This window comes from Pygocentrus nattereri, chromosome 6, assembly GCF_015220715.1.
Source record: "Pygocentrus nattereri isolate fPygNat1 chromosome 6, fPygNat1.pri, whole genome shotgun sequence".
Taxonomy (NCBI): domain Eukaryota; kingdom Metazoa; phylum Chordata; class Actinopteri; order Characiformes; family Serrasalmidae; genus Pygocentrus; species Pygocentrus nattereri.
The window spans coordinates 19,518,116-19,539,342 of NC_051216.1; the positions used below are offsets into that span (position 1 = coordinate 19,518,116).

Consider the following 21,227-nt stretch of genomic DNA (forward strand, 5'->3'; position numbering starts at 1 on the left):
TCCTCCCACAGTCCAAAGACATGCAGTCAGGCCAATTGGGTGTGCTAAATTGTCCCTAGGTGAGAGTGACTGTCTGTGTCTGTGTGTCTGCCCTGCGATGGACTGGCGGCCTGTCCAGGGTGTATCCTGCCTTCCGCCCGAAGACTGCTGGGATAGGCTCCAGCACCCCCCCGTGACCCTGACGGAGAAGTGGCTTGGAAAATGGATGGATGGAACTTTTCAATTCATGACTTGACACTTGAATTGGCTTACTTGGAAATCATTGATAAGAGTTGTAGGCTATTATCTTTATGACAGATATGAGTCTGCTATACACTCTCTTCTGTTTCTATGAGGCAAACTCTTTGAGCTAAACTAATGTTTCTAATGTTTCTAGGAAGGAGAGGCAGGCATGAAATTTGAAGTCAGTGCAGGACTGTTTTTCAGTCCCGCTCTCGCCTGCAACTGAAACATTTTGGCCCACTCCCACCCGTGCAGTCCAGTCAAGGCAAACAGACATCCAATATCTGACACAGTCTATTCACAAATACATTATCCTCTGCTGGAATAACACAATAGTCATGGTCATCAGGCACACTGTGAAGTAATTTCAACATATACCACTTATTCCCAGTAAACACAAAGTGGGAATTAAACCACAGAATGGTTATTTGTAGAGTTTTGCTGGGCTCAGCAGCTGTGGCAATTGGACAAGAGGATTTGCTACCTCTGTAAGCTATATGAGAATTTGTGTGCTGTTCATGTGACTGATTGCTTTTTACACTCTTTACAATGACTTCTTGATTTCAATTTAAGTTAAGCGATACTTTTTTGATCCCACACTGGGGAAATTCCACCTCCGCATTTAACCCATCCGTGAAGTGAAACAATACATACACACTAGTGAACAGACACACACTAGGGGGCAGTGAGCACACTTGCCCGGAGCGGTGGGCAGCCCTATCCACGACACCCGGGGAGCAGTTGGGGGTTAGGTGTCTTGCTCAAGGACACCTCAGTCATGAACTGTCGGCCTTGGGGATCGAACCAGCAACCTTCCGGTCACAGGGCCAGCTCCCTAACCTCCAGCCCACGACTGCCCCCAAAAAATATGGAGCGCTTCACGGATTTGCATGTCATCCTTTCGCAGGGGCCATGCAATCTTCTCTGTATCGATCCAATTTTAGTATATGTGCTGCCGTAGCGAGTTGTTTTACTGTTATCTTTTATTTTTTATATATATAAAATTAATGATGTTTCTACATTATTTAGGCTATTCATTAATTTGTGAGATTTCTCTTCACGTGGGCTTTGGCCTGCTCCTTCCTGCTATGGGCTGGTTTCCCGCCCACTCCCACATGTAACACTGAAAATTACTCCTTCACTGCAAAAAGTTGTGTCGGTCCTGCGGGTCCTGGGAGTGCAGACTACTACATGCTATCAAATCCCTGTTATACTTCGACTGAACACAAAACCTGGACACACTTTATAAGTAGCCTTTGCCTAACCAAATCCTTACTTCACTAATTCTAGTTTTCCAAAATTTATTCTCAACAAAAGTACTGAAACATTTCTTAAATAAGAAATGGTAATAAAAATAATTTACATTTATGCAATGTAACATACTGTAAATGTTATGTAAAAAGTCATATATACCATACTATGCAAAAGTATGTTCAGTACTGTACAGTTATGCCACATTCGATCATTACAGAATGAAATGTTAGCAGGACAACTAAAATGTAATCGTGCTGTATTACTACTCTAAATTCAAATGAAAAAAAATGCTTTGAATTGTTTAGAATCAGGGTGGAAAAGAGGACAGAGAAATTATACCGAAGTGAAAGCATGGGTACTGTGCGCTTTAACTCAAAAATATCCATCCATCCATCCATCCATCCATCCATCCATCCATCCATTTTCTAAGCCGCTTCTCCGTCAGGGTCGCGGGGGGGTGCTGGGGCCTATCCCAGCAATCTTCGGGTGGAAGGCAGGATACACCCTGGACAGGTCACCAATCCATCGCAGGGCATCAAAAATATACATAAACATGAAAATCTACATTTAAACATTCTCAAGTATATCAGACAACAAGCTGGCTACTACAAGTTCTCATATAAACAGAAATTAGCAAAGCACTGCAACAACAATGCACATTTCTACTAGCACCTTTGCAATTTCCGGTCTTATGAAGTACCAAGCTAGTGGTGCTATACGTCCCTTTTCCCATCTGACTGACAGGGGGTTTGTTGTTTCCCAGGTGTGCTTTGCTAGTTTGATTGTTTAAACAATTAATATCTCTGAAAGTCTTCCATTGGTTTGAACCCTGGAATTCGCCTGTGAAGAACATTTGTTGTTAAAAAGGATTAATGCTAGAGAGCTGCCTATGGGAGAAAATCAAACCATTTTGAAGCTGAGAAAAGAGGAAAAATAAGTCAAAGCTATTGCACAAGCATTGAACATAGGTAATACAACAATTTGGAATGTCCCGAAAAAGAAAGAAACCACTGACATCCAGACATCAAACAAGTCAGCCAAGAAAAACAACAGCAGTTAATGACAGAAACACTGTAAGAGTTGTGAAGAAAAACCCCAAAACAACAGTCAGTAGCAACAACCTCCACAGACAGGAATGAAGTTATCACAATCCACCCTTCGAGAAGGACTCTTAGAAATATAAAAGCTGTACTACAAGATGCAAACCATAAGCAGTAAGAATCAGAATGCCAGGAACTGGATGATGCAATAAGACAATGACCCAAAACACATGGAAAATACAACAAAGAACTTCATCTGGGGGAAAAGTGGAAGAAAATGAGAAAAGTGGTTTTAGACTGGCCAAATCAATCACCAGAATTTAACCCAATTGAACATGCATTTCACCTCCTGAAGAGGAGACTGAAGGGAGAACCCACCAATACAATTAAGAACTGAAGGAATCTGCTGTAGGTCAGCAAATTAAAGCAGTAAATTCAAGCAAATGATAAGCAACCAATTATTGGAATTAGTGTTATTTACTTTCATTTATCTTAAGACTATCTGTTATTATACTTTTGCTCTCCTGACAAAGGTGCTAGGTTCTAAGGTGCTCAACACCTATCAGTATAAATCAGGAAATGAAAGCTGAAATTTGAATCTATCAGTTCATATTCACTTTGTGATATCAAGTTCAAATGTCTTCAATGTATAGCCAAAAGAAAAAAAAAACACGTCACCATGCTGCCCCTTGCTATGAACAGTTAAATTAATTTCAAGAGAAATATCTTTTGCTAGCTTTAAGTGTATATACAGCAAATAATGTTTACTCATATATGTTATATTGAGTAAACAGCAAATCTCAATAAGGAATGATCCATAGACTTCTGGTACTCTTAAACACACTGATCCTCACTGCCCCAACATATCTAATCCATCTCAGGGCTTGGTCATCAGCTGATGAGTTGGATAAGGTGTGCTGGGGCAGAGAACTATGCATGACAGAGAGCAGGATTAAGAAACCCTAATGTATTTGTGTGTATACTACAGAATTCTCAGATTCTGAAATTTTCATGTCTCAGTTCTCAGAATTTCCAGTATTTGGGTGTATTATTAAAATGATCCACTAGATGGAGCACTAGCCCATAGGTGAAACTGCTATTCTTGTGTCCCCTCTCCTGGGAACTCATATGCTTTTATGTATATTCACAAAACACCTGATTCAATTAATCAACACATTAACAAGTGTGAAAATGTTCAGGGAAGGGTGTACTCCAGGGCTAGGGTTAGGTAAAGTGTTAAAATATACTGCACACTTTGACTGAATCAGTACTAGGGATGAAACACATCATTATCTCTTCAGTGCTCATAACATCAGTATCTGATTATGGACCTGAAGCAGAAGTTGATGTGTTATTAACCAGAAATAGGTGATCCTTACAAGATGTGAGCTTTTATGCAGATCAGCCTACATGCACAGCACATTTGCAGAAGATCACCTCGGCTGACAGTCCATGACTGAAGTGCCCTTGAGTAAGGCACCTAACCCCCAATTGCTCCCCAGGTGCCATGGATAGGGCTGCTTACTGCCCCCTAGTGTGTGTGTTCACTAATGTGCATGTATATGGGCGTTTCACTGCACGGATGGGTTAAATGCAGAGGTCTAATTTCACAGTGTGCAAACACAGTGACAAATGGTTCTCAATTAAATTCAATTACTGGGCCAGAGGTATGTTGTTTAGACACTTCTAATTAGTAGGTTCAGCTACTTCAACACCACTCATTGCTAACAGGTGCATAATCTCCAGAATCGGTCATAATGAAGAGCTCAGTCACTTTTAGCATACCAGGCTAGAGCTGCCCTGACCCTGGTTTGGGCTCATGCTCCAGTATGAATGGCAGAGGGTGGAACAGGCAGGCTAAGCTGTGTGGGGTCTGAAATGATACTGCTCAAAAAGGAGGTTCGACAAAAAGTACAAAATCAGCATTATCATTCTAAAGTTCTGATGACAACAGTAGATAATTCACTTATATGTATACAAGTCCTTAACCACTTTCTGACTGAGTTTTCTTTCAATATTCTTTGAGCGTGCTTGCAAAAGTCAGATTCATCTGTTTGTGAGTTGTCCAAAGCACAAAGAATGTTACAAAAAATTCTCCAAAACATTGAGTTCAATTTCAACTAGAAAGGTAGTGAAGTATTATAGTGATACTTAATAGCTTTAAGTTTAAAACCAGTAAGTTTAAAATTTAAACTTACTGTTTAAACAACACTCATTTAAACTTTAAACTTACTAAATGATATTGAAATTTTATGCTATCATATCTACACCCATCAGGCATAACATTATGATTCTTTGCTTATTGTCCATTTTATCAGCTCCACCAGGTGTTAACCAGATATGGAAAATGATGGTGCTCTGTGATCTAAACGCTCAATAAAATAAATGGCGGACAGCAACTGTTGCTAAGCAGTGATTTGAAGGATACAACACACCGGAAGAGACACGCCATCATGCAGAGGGGGTCACAGTACAGGTAAACACTAAGCTCAAGCTCATTTCACAACGGATATGATATACACTGATCAGGCATAACATTATAACCACCTACTTGTTTCAACACTCATTGTCCTTTTTATCAGCTCCACTTACTCTATAGGTGCACTTCGTAGTTCTACAATTACAGACTGTAGTCCATTTGTTTCTGTGTATACTTTGTTATCTTCCTTTTACCTCATTCTTCAGTGGTCAGGACCCCCATGGACGCTCACAGTGCAGGTACTATTTGGGTGGTGGATCATACTCAGCACTGCAGTAACACTGACATGGTGGTGGTGTGTTAGTTTGTGTTGCACTGGTCTGAGTGGATCAGATGCAGCAGTGCTGCTGGAGAGAGAGGGACTTTAGGGGTGCGATATGCAAAGTCTGTGCCGTGGCCTTGCCACCCCTGTAAAACAAGACTGCAGACTGTTTGTGTTGTTGTCGTGTTACTATTGTTGTTAATGTTTGGTGAATTTTTTGCGCATGTGTTCTGTGTGTTATGGGGAGCCTGGGAAGTGGGTTGTTTGGCGTAAAGGTTGCAGTGAAGGCCGATTAGCACTTTAGTGACAGGTGGCTAAGGCCCAAAAATACACACAAACAGACACACACCAAGTGCAAACTTAACAAAACCATAAACATACACTGATATGCACCACACATAATTGCTAAACGCTGTAGCATTGTCCCTGTATCTAAACAGAGCAGGAGCCCCATCTCCTTACACCAAGTCAGTGACTCCACAGCACAAATCATTACCTTCTGTGTCATTATGTTCTTTAAGTTAGGTAGTCTTTACATCAAGGACAGTTATTGAAAATGATCTATGCTCCATTACATTGAATAATCAAGATTATAATTCACAAATTATAATTCATAAAAGATCCTAACACCATCCTGCAGATTCACTCAACTGACAACTTGATATTCACTCTGCACTTATTCACCAGAGCAGAGCTCAATATGAATGCTGCCTGCAGTATGACCTCACTTCACCTGTCCCCTTCTCTCGATCTGCTTCTCTCTCTCTTTTTCATTATTTATTCTGTCACTGACTGTATCATTTATTTATTAGTGTCCCCTTACACACGCACACACACACACACACCTACACACACACACTGCTTCTGAGAGTGACCGTAAAACCCCTAAGACCCCCAAGTTAATGAAGCAGACAGACAGGCAGACAGACAGATAGATGTCACGTTAAAGCCTGAGAGATAGAAGATAAGAGAAGATCTCCAGGGAAGATGTCAGATAGTGTAAGAAACCGAGAAGTCCTCAGAATGATAATTTGCTATTTAATATGTTTAGTCTGCACCAGTTCATCAACATGTGAGAGTGAAGAGAGGACATATGGAGAGAGAATAGGCATTCATAACTGTCATCATAATAACTTCAAAACATAAACAAATCATAATAAACATTTTATTTACTTACAAAAATCAACCTTAAATATTTTTTGAACATTCAATCAGATTTATATGCTGGTGTATGTATGTATGTATGTATGCATGTATGTATGTATGTATGTGTATGTTTATGTGTGTGTACAGCATGCATCTCCATTCTTGGTGTTTGTTTCTCAAAGCTGCATGTGTTGGTCTCAGAGACAGCTCACTCCAACATCTTCATCATGTCTGCAGTCGTTCTGTCCTATGCCATTGTGTGGACAATCAAAGATGCTCCTCTCTGTCCCTGTACATCTCACCTCATCCAGCAAGATACGACCCGTTCCTAAAACACAACACACGGAACATCATGTTCAGAGACCAGTGAGGGTTTGGTTACCGCACCTGCTGAAGTGCAGAGAAACGCTGCATATCTGTCCACTAGCTGAAGAAGCTCATGTGAAAGAAAAATAATACACAAAAAACAAAAAAACATCTTGTCCCCAAGGCTGCTTCTGTTTCTGACAATTCCTGCCTGACATAATGCCTGAAGTGGCCTACTTTATGTTGATATACTCCAGACATTCCACAATGTCTTCACTAATGACTCATTTATACATCTGAGACACTAGTTAGCCTTTTTAGTTGGCCTCTATCCTGAGATGAGCACTTTAGTTCCATGCTTAGCAGTTGGCTTCTGCTAAGGAGCAAGGGTGGCAGGAGCTAGACCATAGTTCCATAAGGTGTGGGACAGTTTGTAGCTACCAGTTGAATTGTACAAAAATGGGGATAGCAGGGTCTGAGGAGAGATTGTTATTAACTGTAGCTATACTTTATTTTCTACATTATTCTTACAAGAAAAACCTATTTCAAGAAATACAGAAATAAAAAAGAAAGCACAGCCACTAGAACATTTACTTTAATAAATCTAATGGATTTGTTACATCCTTCTGGATTTAATCCAAAACCTATTTACATCTTGTTGGCAGGTTTATGACATTGGGCTAGTGGTACACTATGCTAAGTGATGAATCATAATTTAATAAGTGATGAATTGGTGCAATGTCACATTGTGTCTGTAGTCTGTGCAAGATGTGTATTTTTTCTTAATTAACATAAGAAAGGTACCGTGGAAAGTTCAAGTCATGATCTGGCCCTTACTTTTCACTTGTGTTGTTAAATAAGAAGCAACACTAAAAGGCTGAGGTGACTCACCTGGTGGTGCTTTGTAGACAGTCACGGCTCTCTGGAAAGACAGCATCTTACACACCACTGTGGCATCCAAAGTGTCAAAGCTGTCATCACACACTGTCCCCCACTCCCCATTATACATTACTTCCACTCGACCCCTATTTGCACTGCCCACCAAACGCACAGCTAATGAGACACACAAGAGAGGGACATTTATTACTTGTACCGTCACACTGGAGACACATATTCCACACAGAAACAAAGGGAAGAGGACACATCAGATACTCACGTTGAGGCTGAGAACCTGGCTCGCCCTTATTTCCTTTAAGGCCAGGAAGTCCATTAGATCCCTTCTCCCCCTTTGTACCCTTAAGACCTGGAGGACAGAAACATGGACCAAAGGAGCATGGTAAAAGCTTTGTTCTGATACACCACATTCTCCTGAATGACAGACAAATCTAAAGCTGAAATAAATATCCTGAATTAGTCACATTTCGAAAGAGAGATTATAACAAGTTAAACATGTTAATAAAAAAGTATATATACAATTACGATGCATTACTTATAATTTAATAACTTTCTGTTCACAGAATTCTTGGATCAGTGAACAAAATATGCTTTTGACAAGTAATTTGTCAAGTCATTACTTCATAATTGTTATACACACATTCACAAAGATGTTCCTAAACATACCCATATCACCCTTTAGTCCTGACAAACCACGAGCTCCTGTGAGATTAAAAGAGGAAATATTAATAATTCTCTGAGCTCAAATGAGGATTCTGAAGAGTTATATCGATATATATAGTAGAGATTAACTGAAGAGTTATATGATATATATAGTAATATCTCATTCTTAAAGAAACACTCACCAGTGTCTCCTTTACTGCCTTGCTGCCCTTTAGTTCCTGGTACACCAGTAAGACCTGCACATTATATGAAATATAGTTATGCATTCACCAACTGCATGTTTACTAGGGTGCGGGAAAAATCGATTCTTAGATGCATCGCAATGCGGATGTGAGCGATTCTGAATCGATTCACAAACGTCAAAAATCGGAACGCAAAGGGCGGAACTTGGAAGTGGGTAAGTGCAGCGGCCGGACAGTCTGTGGCGGCACATAACAGAAACACAAACACAACTGCATGAGAGAAACTCGACCCTCTGCATTAAAGCCAGGTTAGATCAGGAGTCGCAACACCAAATGTTCAGAAGAGGCATTTTATCCTTTCAACAAACGTCAAACCACATTGGGAGCCACAACATTTAATGCCCAGTATGTCTCAGGGTGTGTTAATGTCCTAGTATAGGCTAAAAATTATGAACGAAAACACGAACTTTGCCCTGCTTTAAGCTTTATCTCAGCTATAGCCGCTTTCCTCCCATCTCCGCCAGAAAACTTTTCCTCAGAAGTAGAGCAGCTTATTGTAAAATGTCTCTCATCGTTGGCTGTTTTACGAGGCTGAAGTCGCTTCTCATTCTCCAGCTTCTTGTTCGAATTTTTCCGTTACAACTTAAATTCTGACTGAGGCGCCGAACGTAAATGAGGAACCATTTAAGGTGGAACGGGGAAATTCGAAAGAGAAGCGACTTCAGCTTCACAACTTTTTAGTGTTTGACAGTCTCTCGTTGCTAATTTAACGTTTCAGGAAACAAACTGCGCCGTTTATAAATGAGAATAAGTCCATTTGTCTCCAAATGTTCGTCTTAGCCAGTTAACTCTCTCTCTGCCTTTTCATTCGTTACCAGCCACGAGAGACTGTGTTGCTAAGTGACCTGCAGTCTGCGCACCAGTTCATTGAGAAACGGGGCTTTGCGCTGTGTTGTTCACGTCCCGTCTCGCAGATATTTTACTGACACGGTGACCCCAGACTCTCTACAACATGACCAAGTTATATAATCGCTAAAGAAAACGGGCCGGACGGCTGTAACGTGCTGTGTGGACGTCCATTATCACTGGATCTTATTTCACCGTAACTGCGCAATTTATCTCAGATGAGTGGCAGCAGCGTCTAATGAGCTCCAAACAAAAGCAGTGAATGAGATGAGAGCCTTCTAGTTCACTCGCTACATCACTTCCATTGACTTATTAATAAAAGATAATGGAAGTAAATTCATTATGGATCATTACAAATACGTTGCTTTAAAAGTACCAAGTCATCACACAGTGAGAAAAAAAGAGATCCTGTATAGAAAAAAACATGCATCAAGATGCATCAATAATCGTTTTATAATCGCATCGCAGCCCTCTGAATGATTCGTAATCGAATCGAATCGTGAGGTGCCAAGAGATTCCCACTCCTAATGTTTACATTAATTCCATGTCTATTATGTGATATTCGGTTTCAAGTTTGCTGATTTACCTTGTGATCCTCTGTCTCCCTTTGGTCCAGGAGGACCTGGTGGGCCTGGAAAAAAAAACAGCAAGTCATTTTCAAAGCTCAGACCTGTGTATCATGCATCCATACCCGCTTTGGCTGCTTTGTTACTACCTGAAGAGGCAGCGCCACTGTCGCCCTTTGCTCCAGCTGATCCTTTTTGTCCAGATGGGCCTTGCTGTCCCTGTGGCCCCCTGGCCCCAGGAGGTCCTGAGAGATTGACAGAGAGACCATATCTCAGTCAGTAGATTCAACTTAAGTCTGCTGTTTTAGGACACCAAGCTGAGTGTTGCATGTATGTTTCTAATTCTAGTCATTTGTGGGGGACATGTTTAACATGTCACATTGTTTCAACACCTGTCTCACTTCCTTTTCAAGGTTCACAGGCGTCTTGGAAAACTGAAAAACCTGGAAAGATTTTGACAAATTGTCCAGGCATGGAAATGCTAGAAAAAGAGAAACTTGATCAAAAGGCTTGGAAATGTTAGTGATGACCTAGAGAACTGTGAAAGATTAAGCCACCAAGATTGCATTTTTGCATATTTTCTTGCACATTTTAGTGGACAATGCCCAGTTTGAGCGTCCATTCAAAAATGCACTGAAGTTTAGAATATGGGAGCAGCACATGTAGGCAGATACATGGAAACGTGTTGGAATGCCTTGTAGACTGAGGCTGTATTAACATGCGGAAGCTTCTATATTGTTCACTTTTAATTTTTTGTAGTAGATCAAATAATGATTGATTGAGGAATGTTTAACACCAGAGCATGCATGTATGCCACTCACTCAGAAAGAGGTCATTAGGCATTGTATTGTTTACTTTAATGTTAAGAGTGTCAGCAGTTGCTCATCATTTCAGGATGAGCTTACAACTGTTGTGTATGTAAGTGATGGAAATTTTTCTAGAATATATATCCTCAAGAAAGCCAACCCTGCTCCTCAATTTAACTTCTGTATGTGATTTATGTGTATCTTGGGATTCTAACCTGCAGGTCCTGCCTGGCCTGGTGGCCCTTGTACACCAGGGCTCCCTTTCGATCCTGAAGGCCCTAGAGGGGAGGTGTAAAAGAGACTCAGCATTCAGAGGATGAGATAAATATTATGCAGTACGCTTTTGAGTGGGAAAGTACCAATATTATCCAAAATTACCTGGAATTCCACTTATCCCTTGTGCCCCAGTAACACCAGGAGGTCCAGGTGGACCTGTTTTACCATTCAAGCCAGGAGTACCTGGAGAAAGTAAACAATGAGATGAGATTAGACCATTAATGTATGGTGTGTTAATGTTTTCAAACATACCTCATAATCAAGCACAGGGCTCGTGAAACTGCTGAAAATACAGTGAGATCTAAACAAATGCTGAGCTCACTGAGAAGTATTTAAGAACAATAAATACACACCTGGTGGTCCTATTTGTCCTGGATCACCTTTGATACCAGTGGCACCTAGAGAGATAAATACAGGACTTTAGATAATGAAGATTAGTTTTGTACTTATAAAAGCTTCGGACTGAGTGGCTTGGAAGGACTTTCAGCTGTTTAAGTCAGTTAGACATTTGACTACAGAACAGTCACCATTTATATTCTGTTTAATAATATTAGACACTGTGCTGATATTACAAATTACAAAGGCCCAGTCACAAGCAGTTATCAACTGCGTGTTACTCTCAGTTTTGTTATCAGGTGAACAGAAGACGTTTCTTATGACTGATACCCAACAGCCACTGTGGCACTAGATTTTAATGTTATGCAGTGATGTCAGACACATATGATCAAGTCAATGTGCATTGCATATATGAAGCCTATACATAAGAGCACAGGATTATATTGGTAGGCTATCTGGATGAATGCTTGTCGATGCCACTCTGATTCTGATTCTATGAATATGTCTGATGGCAGTAGAGCTTGCAGCAGTAATAACAGTCAAAGAAATTAATGTTATAAACTTACTATTCATTCAAGGCTATTTAGTTCACTAGAAAGCCAGAGTCTTACTTAATGTAACAGTTTGGGTTATTTAAGATGGATTGATGAATGCATCAAGCTCTAATACCAGGTGGGCCTGTGTTCCCAGGTCGTCCTACTGGCCCAGCAACACCGGTCTCTCCTTTCTCCCCTTTGAGACCTGGAATTCCTGGCATACCTGCACACGCATTTGCATAGTGACTGTTATGTACAATACAGCCGTGCCATAGTCCTGAAAACATATCAAGGTCAGTTCATGGTTTTGCATTTTTCCACACACTGACCTTGCAATCCTGAGGTTCCTTTATCTCCTGGTATTCCTTGTTTTCCATCTGAACCTTTGGCACCAGGAGCACCTGAGATAAAAGAGACATAGGAAACATGGTTAACTAAAGGTAGATGAATGTATAATTACTTAATCCTTAATCAGGCATCACTTGCAGGGCATTTTTACTACTAGAGTAGTCAATGCTGTCAAAGCCTCTTTAATAAGCATAGAACATGTATATTTGCTGTGCTTTCTGTTAGCAAACTCAAGGCTAATCAGACCTATTGTGGTGCGGCCTCAGGAATTAGGAGAACTTGGGCTAAATCAAAGCAGAGAAAATATTGGATTGTGGCCATGAATTAAATGATCAGCAGGGGGAGCTGTACACATGCATTTTAGGGAGCAAAAGCAAAAATGAACAGATGAGCCACAAAGAACGTGGTAGATGATGTTATATGATGTATGATGTGTCATTCAAAGTATATTTGGGTAAGATTAGTGGTAGGTAGAGTTAAATGTGAAATGATTGGTTACTCTAACCAGTCATTGTAGGTGTAAAGGCTATCTATACATGTTATATTTGTGATGGCCATTTGCAGTTCATATCAACCAGACCCCACTGTTTGTGTTTGGGGAACTGAGGGAATTTGGTGCAGTACTAGAGATTAGGGCTTTAGAGAGTGTGACATGTAGAATATGTGGTGATTTTGATGAATAATGGTGGTATTTTGCAATGTTTGAAAACAGAACTTACCCCTGGCCCCAACAAGCCCTGGAGGGCCAGCTGGTCCAGAAGGTCCTGGTGGTCCCGGCAGTCCAGAAAGTGCTATTGAACAGACAAGAGAAATGGGACCTTAATGAATCACTGTTTCCTATGGTATGGTCTTTAATCTGTACTTTCCAGATTGTCAGAGTGCGTACAACAAAAAAATGAAATAACCTCTGATAATGACAATAGAAATGTACTTCAAAATGAACAATTTTCTGAAATGTTATTTATTTTCTAAACAAAATAAATATCAAATATCTACACAGGAACTTGGCTAGATATATTATTCATTTATGCATAAAGTGCACTAGAACCATACTGATTGTGTATATGTGTGTTCTTGTCTTCCCATACTTGTGAGGACCATGTGTCTTCACAATTATAAGACATCATGACATTTTTGCTCAAGTAAGGACATTTTGCCTGTCCTCACTTGAGCATAAAATTGTCTGAAAGGTTAAGATTAGGGTAAGGTTTAGGTGTATTATTTTGTTACAGTAATACAAAATTCATTCCAAACCTTTGGAATTCCTAACAATTATAGCAAGATAAACGTGTGTGTGTGTGTGTCTGTCTGTCTGTCTGTCTATGTGTGTGTGTGAGTTTTGCAGTGCCAGACATGATCCTTTAATGAGAATATATGTGCATATTCATGGGCTAATGACAGGCTTATTGTCCACTGGACAATACTGACAAGCATCACTATCACCCATACTATAGGTTCTGTCTTTATGAGTATTGGTTTAGAAATACCTCAGTGTGTTCCCACTCTAATAAATCGACATTCCCACACACATTTAGCTCAAAAGTTTTCATGGTTCTCCCCTGATGTTCTTGTTACGAGATCACATCTGGCCCTGGAGGATAGAGGCTGCTTCCAAAACTACACGCTACCATACTAACCAGTATGTCTAACATTGTACACAACCAGTAGAATTTAGTTCATTAATATAGTTTGTACAGTCTACTGTTAGAAGGTACAATGGATCAATTATGTTCCCTGACTAAAGGTACTGAGATGTACCCTCTAGGGTACCAGACCAGCGACAAGAGGGGTATTGCCCCAGGGACAGTTTCATAGCTTTTCTTCTGAGAGTGTATTGGTGTAGTGGGGCCCTGTGTGTTTGTGTCTCACCTTTTGTCTGGTTGATGCTATACACCTGGTATTGTAGCTGGTGGGCAGTGGAATTGAGCAGGTGTATCTGTGTTATCATTGACTCCAAAGCTTTTTCTTCTCCACACAGGCTGGACAAGCAAGCCTATTGGAAGTACATAACTCCCTAAGTGAAATCTGTGTGTGCATGTTAGTGCACATTTTTTCACCAGTACTGATATTTAAAAACAGTATCAGTATTGGTGAAAGAAAACACCAATAATATGAGCTAATTAACTACTGAGTAAGGCTCGCTTGAGCACCAGTAGATGAAGCTTAACCAAGTAAGCAACATGTCGGTGGTGTGGGTTTATTTTACACTTAAAGTGAACAGTAGTGAAAATGCAAACCACAAAATTTGTAGCACCGATATTTTGAGGAAAGGCACAAACAACAGAGATTTCAATTGATAAAATTTAATTAAGCATTTAAAAATAACCTATGCCAAAGAAAACAGTGACTTTTTGTAGCTCTGAAACCATTCAAATATTAAGTTATCCAGTCAGTAAATGGCATTCTTAGTATGCAAAACATTTAAAAAGTGAAATGGTATAAGCATTTTATAGGCACCAATCAAGTAGGTAGCTTAGATATAGGTAGTATCGACATTGGTACTTCAAATTGGCAGATATTTGAATCTCAGATATTGGTTTCGGACAGTAGTACTGTAGTACATGTGTATGTGTGTTTACTGATGTGTGTGATTACCTGATTAAGAGGGGAGCTGCCCAGGTGGTGCCCAGCAGAAGAAGACTTGAGCAGCTCTGCTGTGGGATCCTCAGCCAGTCGTAAGTGAACAAATGCTTCCAGAGTGAAGACTGCACACACACACACGCACACACACAGCTTAAAATATCCTAATCATCCTATTATAACAGCAGCAAGTACATAGAATATGAGCCATTGAAAGTACAACACACCATAAAATAAATGGTAATAGAAATAGAAATGGTAATAATGTGTCTAAATTTTCAACCAAAGAATGATGCATATCGTCAACTCAAACCATCTATAACATGAGCTAAGTTAGACAAATCACTGACAGACTTGGCCTGTGTAACTACATTAATGCCTAAATCATAGGTAACCATAAACCCACAGCAAGTGGATGAAAAAAAAAATAGAGACGACAGACAAGCAGTGTTATTGAAAAAGTACCTGCTAATTCTGCTTTTTTGCTCTGACTAATGAATGATCACAAAGTGAACTGGCAGAAATTGGAGAGTTGGTGCTGATTATATATTGTAAGTAAACAGTGACAGACTACAGTGTCAGATGTATGCATGGCTTATATGCACAATCATTACGTGTTAAAATTAGTGATGTGCTGTCATTTTTTGCAAATAGAGAAGTGGGGGGTGTTGTTATTCATCAGTATATTACAGTGACCCATGTCACCATGTCACATTGGCCTGTACTAGCTTGCACTATCCACCCACTTTGATTGAAGTATTTTAATTTACCACTTTTTAGTCTGCGTTTGTTTCTTCAGCCCAGCTCTAGTACAATTTCTCAGATGAATCCCATTGTCTAGATTAATAAACAGTTGTTTATGCCAGTTTCCTCGCTTTCCCTCATGTGCATAATAGCTAGTTGAGTTTTAATAACTCCCTCTTATATAAATTCTTTGGGTTACTAAACATAAATTGGTGAACATTACACAGGATGCTTTAAATATAAAATAACACAACAAACACCTACATTTGTCTATTTGGCCAAAGGTGTCTTCATTATCACTCTAATCAAAATTTTGCACTGCTACTCAGCTAAACGTCCACCTTACAATCTCCCAAGTCAAGATCTCAGTAACAGCTTCTAGCTGCTGTAAATATGATTTATAAACTGGCACACATTTCAACAGTTTACCAGATGTCACAGAGACACAACAACATAAACATGTATTTGATAAAATAACTTCATGGTTTTATATTAAAATAAGTTTAAAATGTGTGATATGTGTGACAGTTTGTTCCACATAGTTTTCTGTCTTTGTTCTTTATTTACTCTAGAAATCCTGAAATGACTGCTACTTCCCAGTTCCTGGTACACACACATAACTCTAATGATGTTATTAGTTATTTAGTCATGATCAAGGCAGATTTTCTTGCATCTGAAACCAGTGACCACTCTTGTGCTTTTTGGGTTTTGTCTAGTGTAAAAGATTCATTTCTGAAACAAATCTTTATGATGCTTAAAAATGTCTTTATTTGACAATATTTTAATAGTAGAAGTACTGTTAAACTACAGGTTTGGTAGTAAGCAAATACATGTAACAGTGGTACATAATCAAGAAACAATAAAGGTACCTCTATTCTATTATAGTCACATGAAAAAGACAGTAATCAGAATACAAGTACATTACAGTAATATTATACATTACCACTCATAGGAAACATGATTTTTAGGTTTTTTGGCAAAAGAGGGCATTATTTAATTTGTGCTCTGTCTGATTTTAAAACTTTTACAGATGACATGAACTCAGTCCACCAATGTCTGTTGCCTGTATGGTTGGCACTGCAACATCCAATCTGACTGAACTGCTGGGTCCCAGCAAATACATCTTTTGATAAACATCAAAATGATTAGTTTGTCCTCTGCTATATCGTGTGTGGTTTTGTGGCATTTAAAAATCAGCTAAAACTGGGCTACAGACATGTAAAACAAGTCTCCACAATACTTGTTTTTTCTGGAATAGGAAGTGGTCATGGCATTGACATGCTTTGTCTTTTTCGTGCAGAGTCAAAGATGTCTTTGTCATTTGTCAACTGTTCTTTAAGCATTGCCTCCTGACTATAGGAATGTAAATGAGAGGTTAGCAGTAGTGTTGATGGTGGTAAAGAAAAAAAATTCAATACTAAAAAAAAAATATTAAAAATAAATGTTTTTAAAAATAAACTAAAACTAAACTAATGAAAAAAACAACAACAAGAAAAGTAATCTTCAACCTTTTGGCTTAGACATCAGCAGATAGTACTATAAATGGTAGCAGTCTGGTTGCCTGCTGTGATGTGCTGTCAGCTGTTATAATAAGTTAACTACTCAATTAAATGCAGGGTCAGCAACTAAAAATCTTACGAAGCAAGGTTAGTTGGTAGCTGTTAATCTCACTATAGTAATGTCTCTGGGACATTTGCTTCCCAGCTGGCCATAATAAAAAATTCTGGCTGTGCCACTGGCAAATATATACAATTGCATTTTTAATTATATCATGTATGTATACTAGAACATTTTGTTTCATAAAGCAGTGCTGTTTTCCTGTTTTGTTGAAATTTGTTGAACCCATTTTTAAAGATTTAAAAAAAAACCCACATAGTCCCAAAGTAGACAAATGACGCTACATTAATATAGTATATCCTTTGGATTAGGTTACATATTACAATTTTAATGTATATACAGAATCAGCATAAACTGTACAAATACTCACAAAGTCATCCACCAATATTACAATTATTGATTTAATGAATATGGTTTATTTTCAAATAGTGCGTTCTGTGGTGTACGTTTTCAGTACATGCAATTTACAAATAGACAAATAATCCATGCTTTTCTGATAAAAGTGACTTATAATCAGTATGCACAGATAGTTCTTTACCTTTGTAGGCTAGAAGGGCATTCACTCCTGTGAGCAGAAGCAGAAATATAATAATTGCTGGAAAACAGCAGGTCCTTCTAGACTTTGGAGGCTTCGAATCTGCAGAAAGAATGTGAAGATGGCACATAGATGTGGGGATAATGGAAATCAAATATACAGTGATTCAGCCATGATGCTAAGGTCAGCATTCCTGCCTGCTGTAAATATGCTTTCTAAATGTTCTGAACTTTGAGTAAATTCAAACAGATCATTGGCTTTTCTATGGAATATTGAGCATCCCTTAATTTTAGCACAGAAATAGCCGCAAATTTCTGTTTTCCTGTTAATTACATTGGACTTAATCACACCATCATGTGATTTCAGGTCTAGAACATTTTGCCCATTTTGTGAGATTTTTATCTGTACTATGCATTTTTACTAGACTAGTTTGCAGTTTTAACGAAATAGATTAGACTGAAATATTGAACTTGTGATGTGAGGTGGTAAAGCATTTACATTCTGCAGTACTTGTCCTGAAGACATCGCACCATGATTAACACCTTAAACTGCAAGAGATGTTATGTGGGCCAATACTTCCCAATGTCTTATACAATTTACTGGTTAATTTCTTTGTAGCAATTGGATATTTAGTAGTATTTAGTATATAATAATTATAGAACATACTCTAAATTCTCATACATGTGGTTGGACACTAATGATTACATTATTTCAGAGTCTACATTGGGCAAAATATGTGCTACTCACCATTAGACTGGAATTCGTAGTGGCCTGCCCTGTTTAACTGCATGTCGAGGTCATAAAGAGGGTTTTCTTTGCTGAAAATAGTGACTTTGTCCTTTGCATCTAGTTCTGTCTCCATCTGTTCCTCTACAGTCACTGCTCCTGAGTTGGTGAGACTTTATCTTTTGAATCCAACACCAGTAACACACATGCGTACACACAAACATGCAAGTCTACATTTAACATTTTTCCCCCAGCTATAAAAATGAAACCACAAGCTGACTCTGCAAAATAGAAGTCATCTGACTGTGAAAAGGTATAAAAAAATGTTTGTGATGATTCTTTAAAAGTTTTTCATAGAAAGAGGAACTCACTAAGACGTAGCAAGGAGCCTTAACATGTAAGGAACGTTTTGCTTTTCAGTATTGCTTAAACAGGAGACACTCCATTGGAAGATGGATATGAACATTCATAATGGTCAGTTTTAACTTTCATTCCTGTACCATGACTCAGGTCACCATGGGTCGGTTGCATAACTGACATCCATAAGACAAGCTGTTCCTTTCAGTAACTGTGACGCAGTGTCATGCATCATCATAGCTGGAAATCACTATAATGAAACAATCTCTTTCCATAATGGAACAACAGCCACACATAATGCCCACCGACTGGCCTAGAATTTTGTTACACACTTCTTTAACCTAATAATAGGTGCATAGGCCTTGTATGTCACTTTGTGGGAGTGTGTGTGTAGTATGTTAGGATGATCACAGTAAGGAAGGTGTGAACTTAATTGTTTGTGTAACTATAACTGCAGTTGTAGAAATCTAGTCATAGAAATTAATAGATGCGAAAAATCCTGGCTGCTCAAAGAGAAAGGATTACCTGGGTAATCCCAGAGAGGCTGAGTCTGAGGATAGAACTATACGTTCACCTTTAATATGAATCACTTCAACATAAAATAAAATAATTCTCTCAAATAAAAAAAGATGGAAATTTAGTTCTTTTTCAACTACAGACACACTGCAGACGCTGCCACTGATACATTATAGCCTGTTGGATTGGAACTCCTAACAACCATGCAAGACCTTAAAGACAACTAACACTGCTACTGTCAGATAAACAATATTTAAAGCTTTGGTCTTTGAGAGAGAGAAGACAATCAGGCTCCACTTTAGATCTGAAAAAATCCACAGGAGTTTCTGTTCATCCTTCCACTGAGAGACGATAATTCAAAACTATGAGTCCGAAAGGATGTATAGCTGTCAATAAGCCCTGACTGAGAAAAGGAACCAAACAAAAAAGAAGAAAATTCTGTCTGAAAATAAATGAATTATATGTATTTGGTAAGGCTTCTTTGAAATTTTCTGTTAATCATAAGTTTCTTCTTTTTTTCTGGCACTGAAAATTGTATAATTTGTACATCATAACTGTTTGGAAATTAAATAATTGAAGAAAAAAAAATCTGACTTTTGTACCATACTCGACCAACAAGAAATATTGTTGCTATATTAAAGTGAAAGATGTTTCTAACAACATACAGATATAACAATGACATTGTTAAGAATATTTATAGTTTTATAGTTTTATACTTTTTAGGGGTAGAGAAAGTAGAGAGACACTATATTGTACTGATCTTACCCAGAGAGTGGAAAAAATAAAAGTAAATAATATTAACAGTCAGGCCTTTTTCCATTAAATTAACTTTTGTGCTGGTCACAAACGTATAATAGTCTTTGAAACTCATAAGGCAAGTTTGCCTCATCTTAACCTTTTTTCAACAAAGTGTGTGTGGCGTGAGGAGTAACATTTTCGATTTTTGCTTCTATTATATTCTATTATGATTCTAAAAGTATTAAAGGAAGACTTTTTTAAAAAGTAAACTTTTTTAAATGCGAACATTGAACTTTATTTCTAGCAGCTGCTATTCATGAGAAGTTCAACATGAAGCAGCATAAATGTGAAAACATTGCAGCTTAACCCATTGTCGGTGTCAGCTGAAACAGAATTTGGAACTAGTTGTAACATTCATTTGGAAAGTCTGGAAAATTTATGCTAGTGCAAGTAATTCAATGCAGCTATGTGTTGTTTTTAGCAAATATGGAGTGCTAACTAACTAAAACGCTTGGTTTGGTTTTATCAAATTTAATCAGATAAAATTTATCTGTGTTAAAATAAACATAATTAGTGAATTGTGAAATATTGGTCATTTATTTTTGACCACAAAGTACATCACCATGTATCATGCATTAAACTGAATGTATTTTTTTTTCACATTGCAATTATTGTTTACTTCAAGATGCTTAATTGTAACTGTGTTAAAACTCTCTCATCCCTGTTTAGCTTGGTTAGCTCTCATTGAGAATTCTGTGACAAGCAGCCAATAATCAGTAAAAAGTAGTGGGTCTTGAGAAATGAATTTCATATAAATGTGGATGTTTGCTAATGATATACGAAGATGGTTAAAAACATATTGATCTTGAATCTGCTAAAAGAATGTTCCATTTCACCCCATGGCATTGTAAGTAAAGGAGTTGTGCCAGTATCTCCCTTTAAGCTGAAATTACAGGCCAACAGCTCTCTGAAGCCTCTCTCAGCTGTCAGTGAACCTGCCCTGACTGAGTGACCTTGTTTGCTGTAGGGTGAACTGTATGCCAGTGATTTGTTTATGCATTTGTCTGTGTGTGTATTTGATGAGAGCAGCACTTTGTTGCTTGTGTGTGTGTGTATTTCTGGGTGATGATCTTGGGTGACCTTGTCAGTGTGCATTTCAGCAGCAACAGGGAGAGACAGAGATGCTTAAACA

At 38.5% G+C, this 21,227-nt stretch overlaps 1 protein-coding gene and 1 non-coding gene across 2 annotated transcripts; both read right to left on the bottom strand.

The window, feature by feature from the left end:
• Positions 1–1,084: 1,084 nt before the first annotated feature.
• Positions 1,085–1,186, bottom strand: LOC119263645. Its single transcript, XR_005130427.1, has one exon. It is a non-coding gene; the product is annotated as a U6 spliceosomal RNA (small nuclear RNA).
• A 5,095-nt stretch (positions 1,187–6,281) lies between these two features.
• Positions 6,282–18,668, bottom strand: marco (macrophage receptor with collagenous structure). Its single transcript, XM_017692227.2, has 17 exons — positions 18,446–18,668; positions 17,702–17,800; positions 14,818–14,927; positions 14,092–14,215; positions 12,942–13,013; positions 12,204–12,275; positions 12,008–12,097; positions 11,356–11,400; positions 11,105–11,185; positions 10,942–11,004; positions 10,070–10,165; positions 9,941–9,985; positions 8,449–8,502; positions 8,270–8,305; positions 7,866–7,952; positions 7,601–7,762; positions 6,282–6,731 (listed from the first exon to the last, which is right to left on the bottom strand). The coding sequence occupies exons 1-17, from the start codon at positions 18,558–18,560 to the stop codon at positions 6,601–6,603; spliced, it is 1,482 nt and encodes a 493-aa protein (XP_017547716.1). The 5' UTR covers positions 18,561–18,668; the 3' UTR covers positions 6,282–6,600.
• Positions 18,669–21,227: the final 2,559 nt, after the last annotated feature.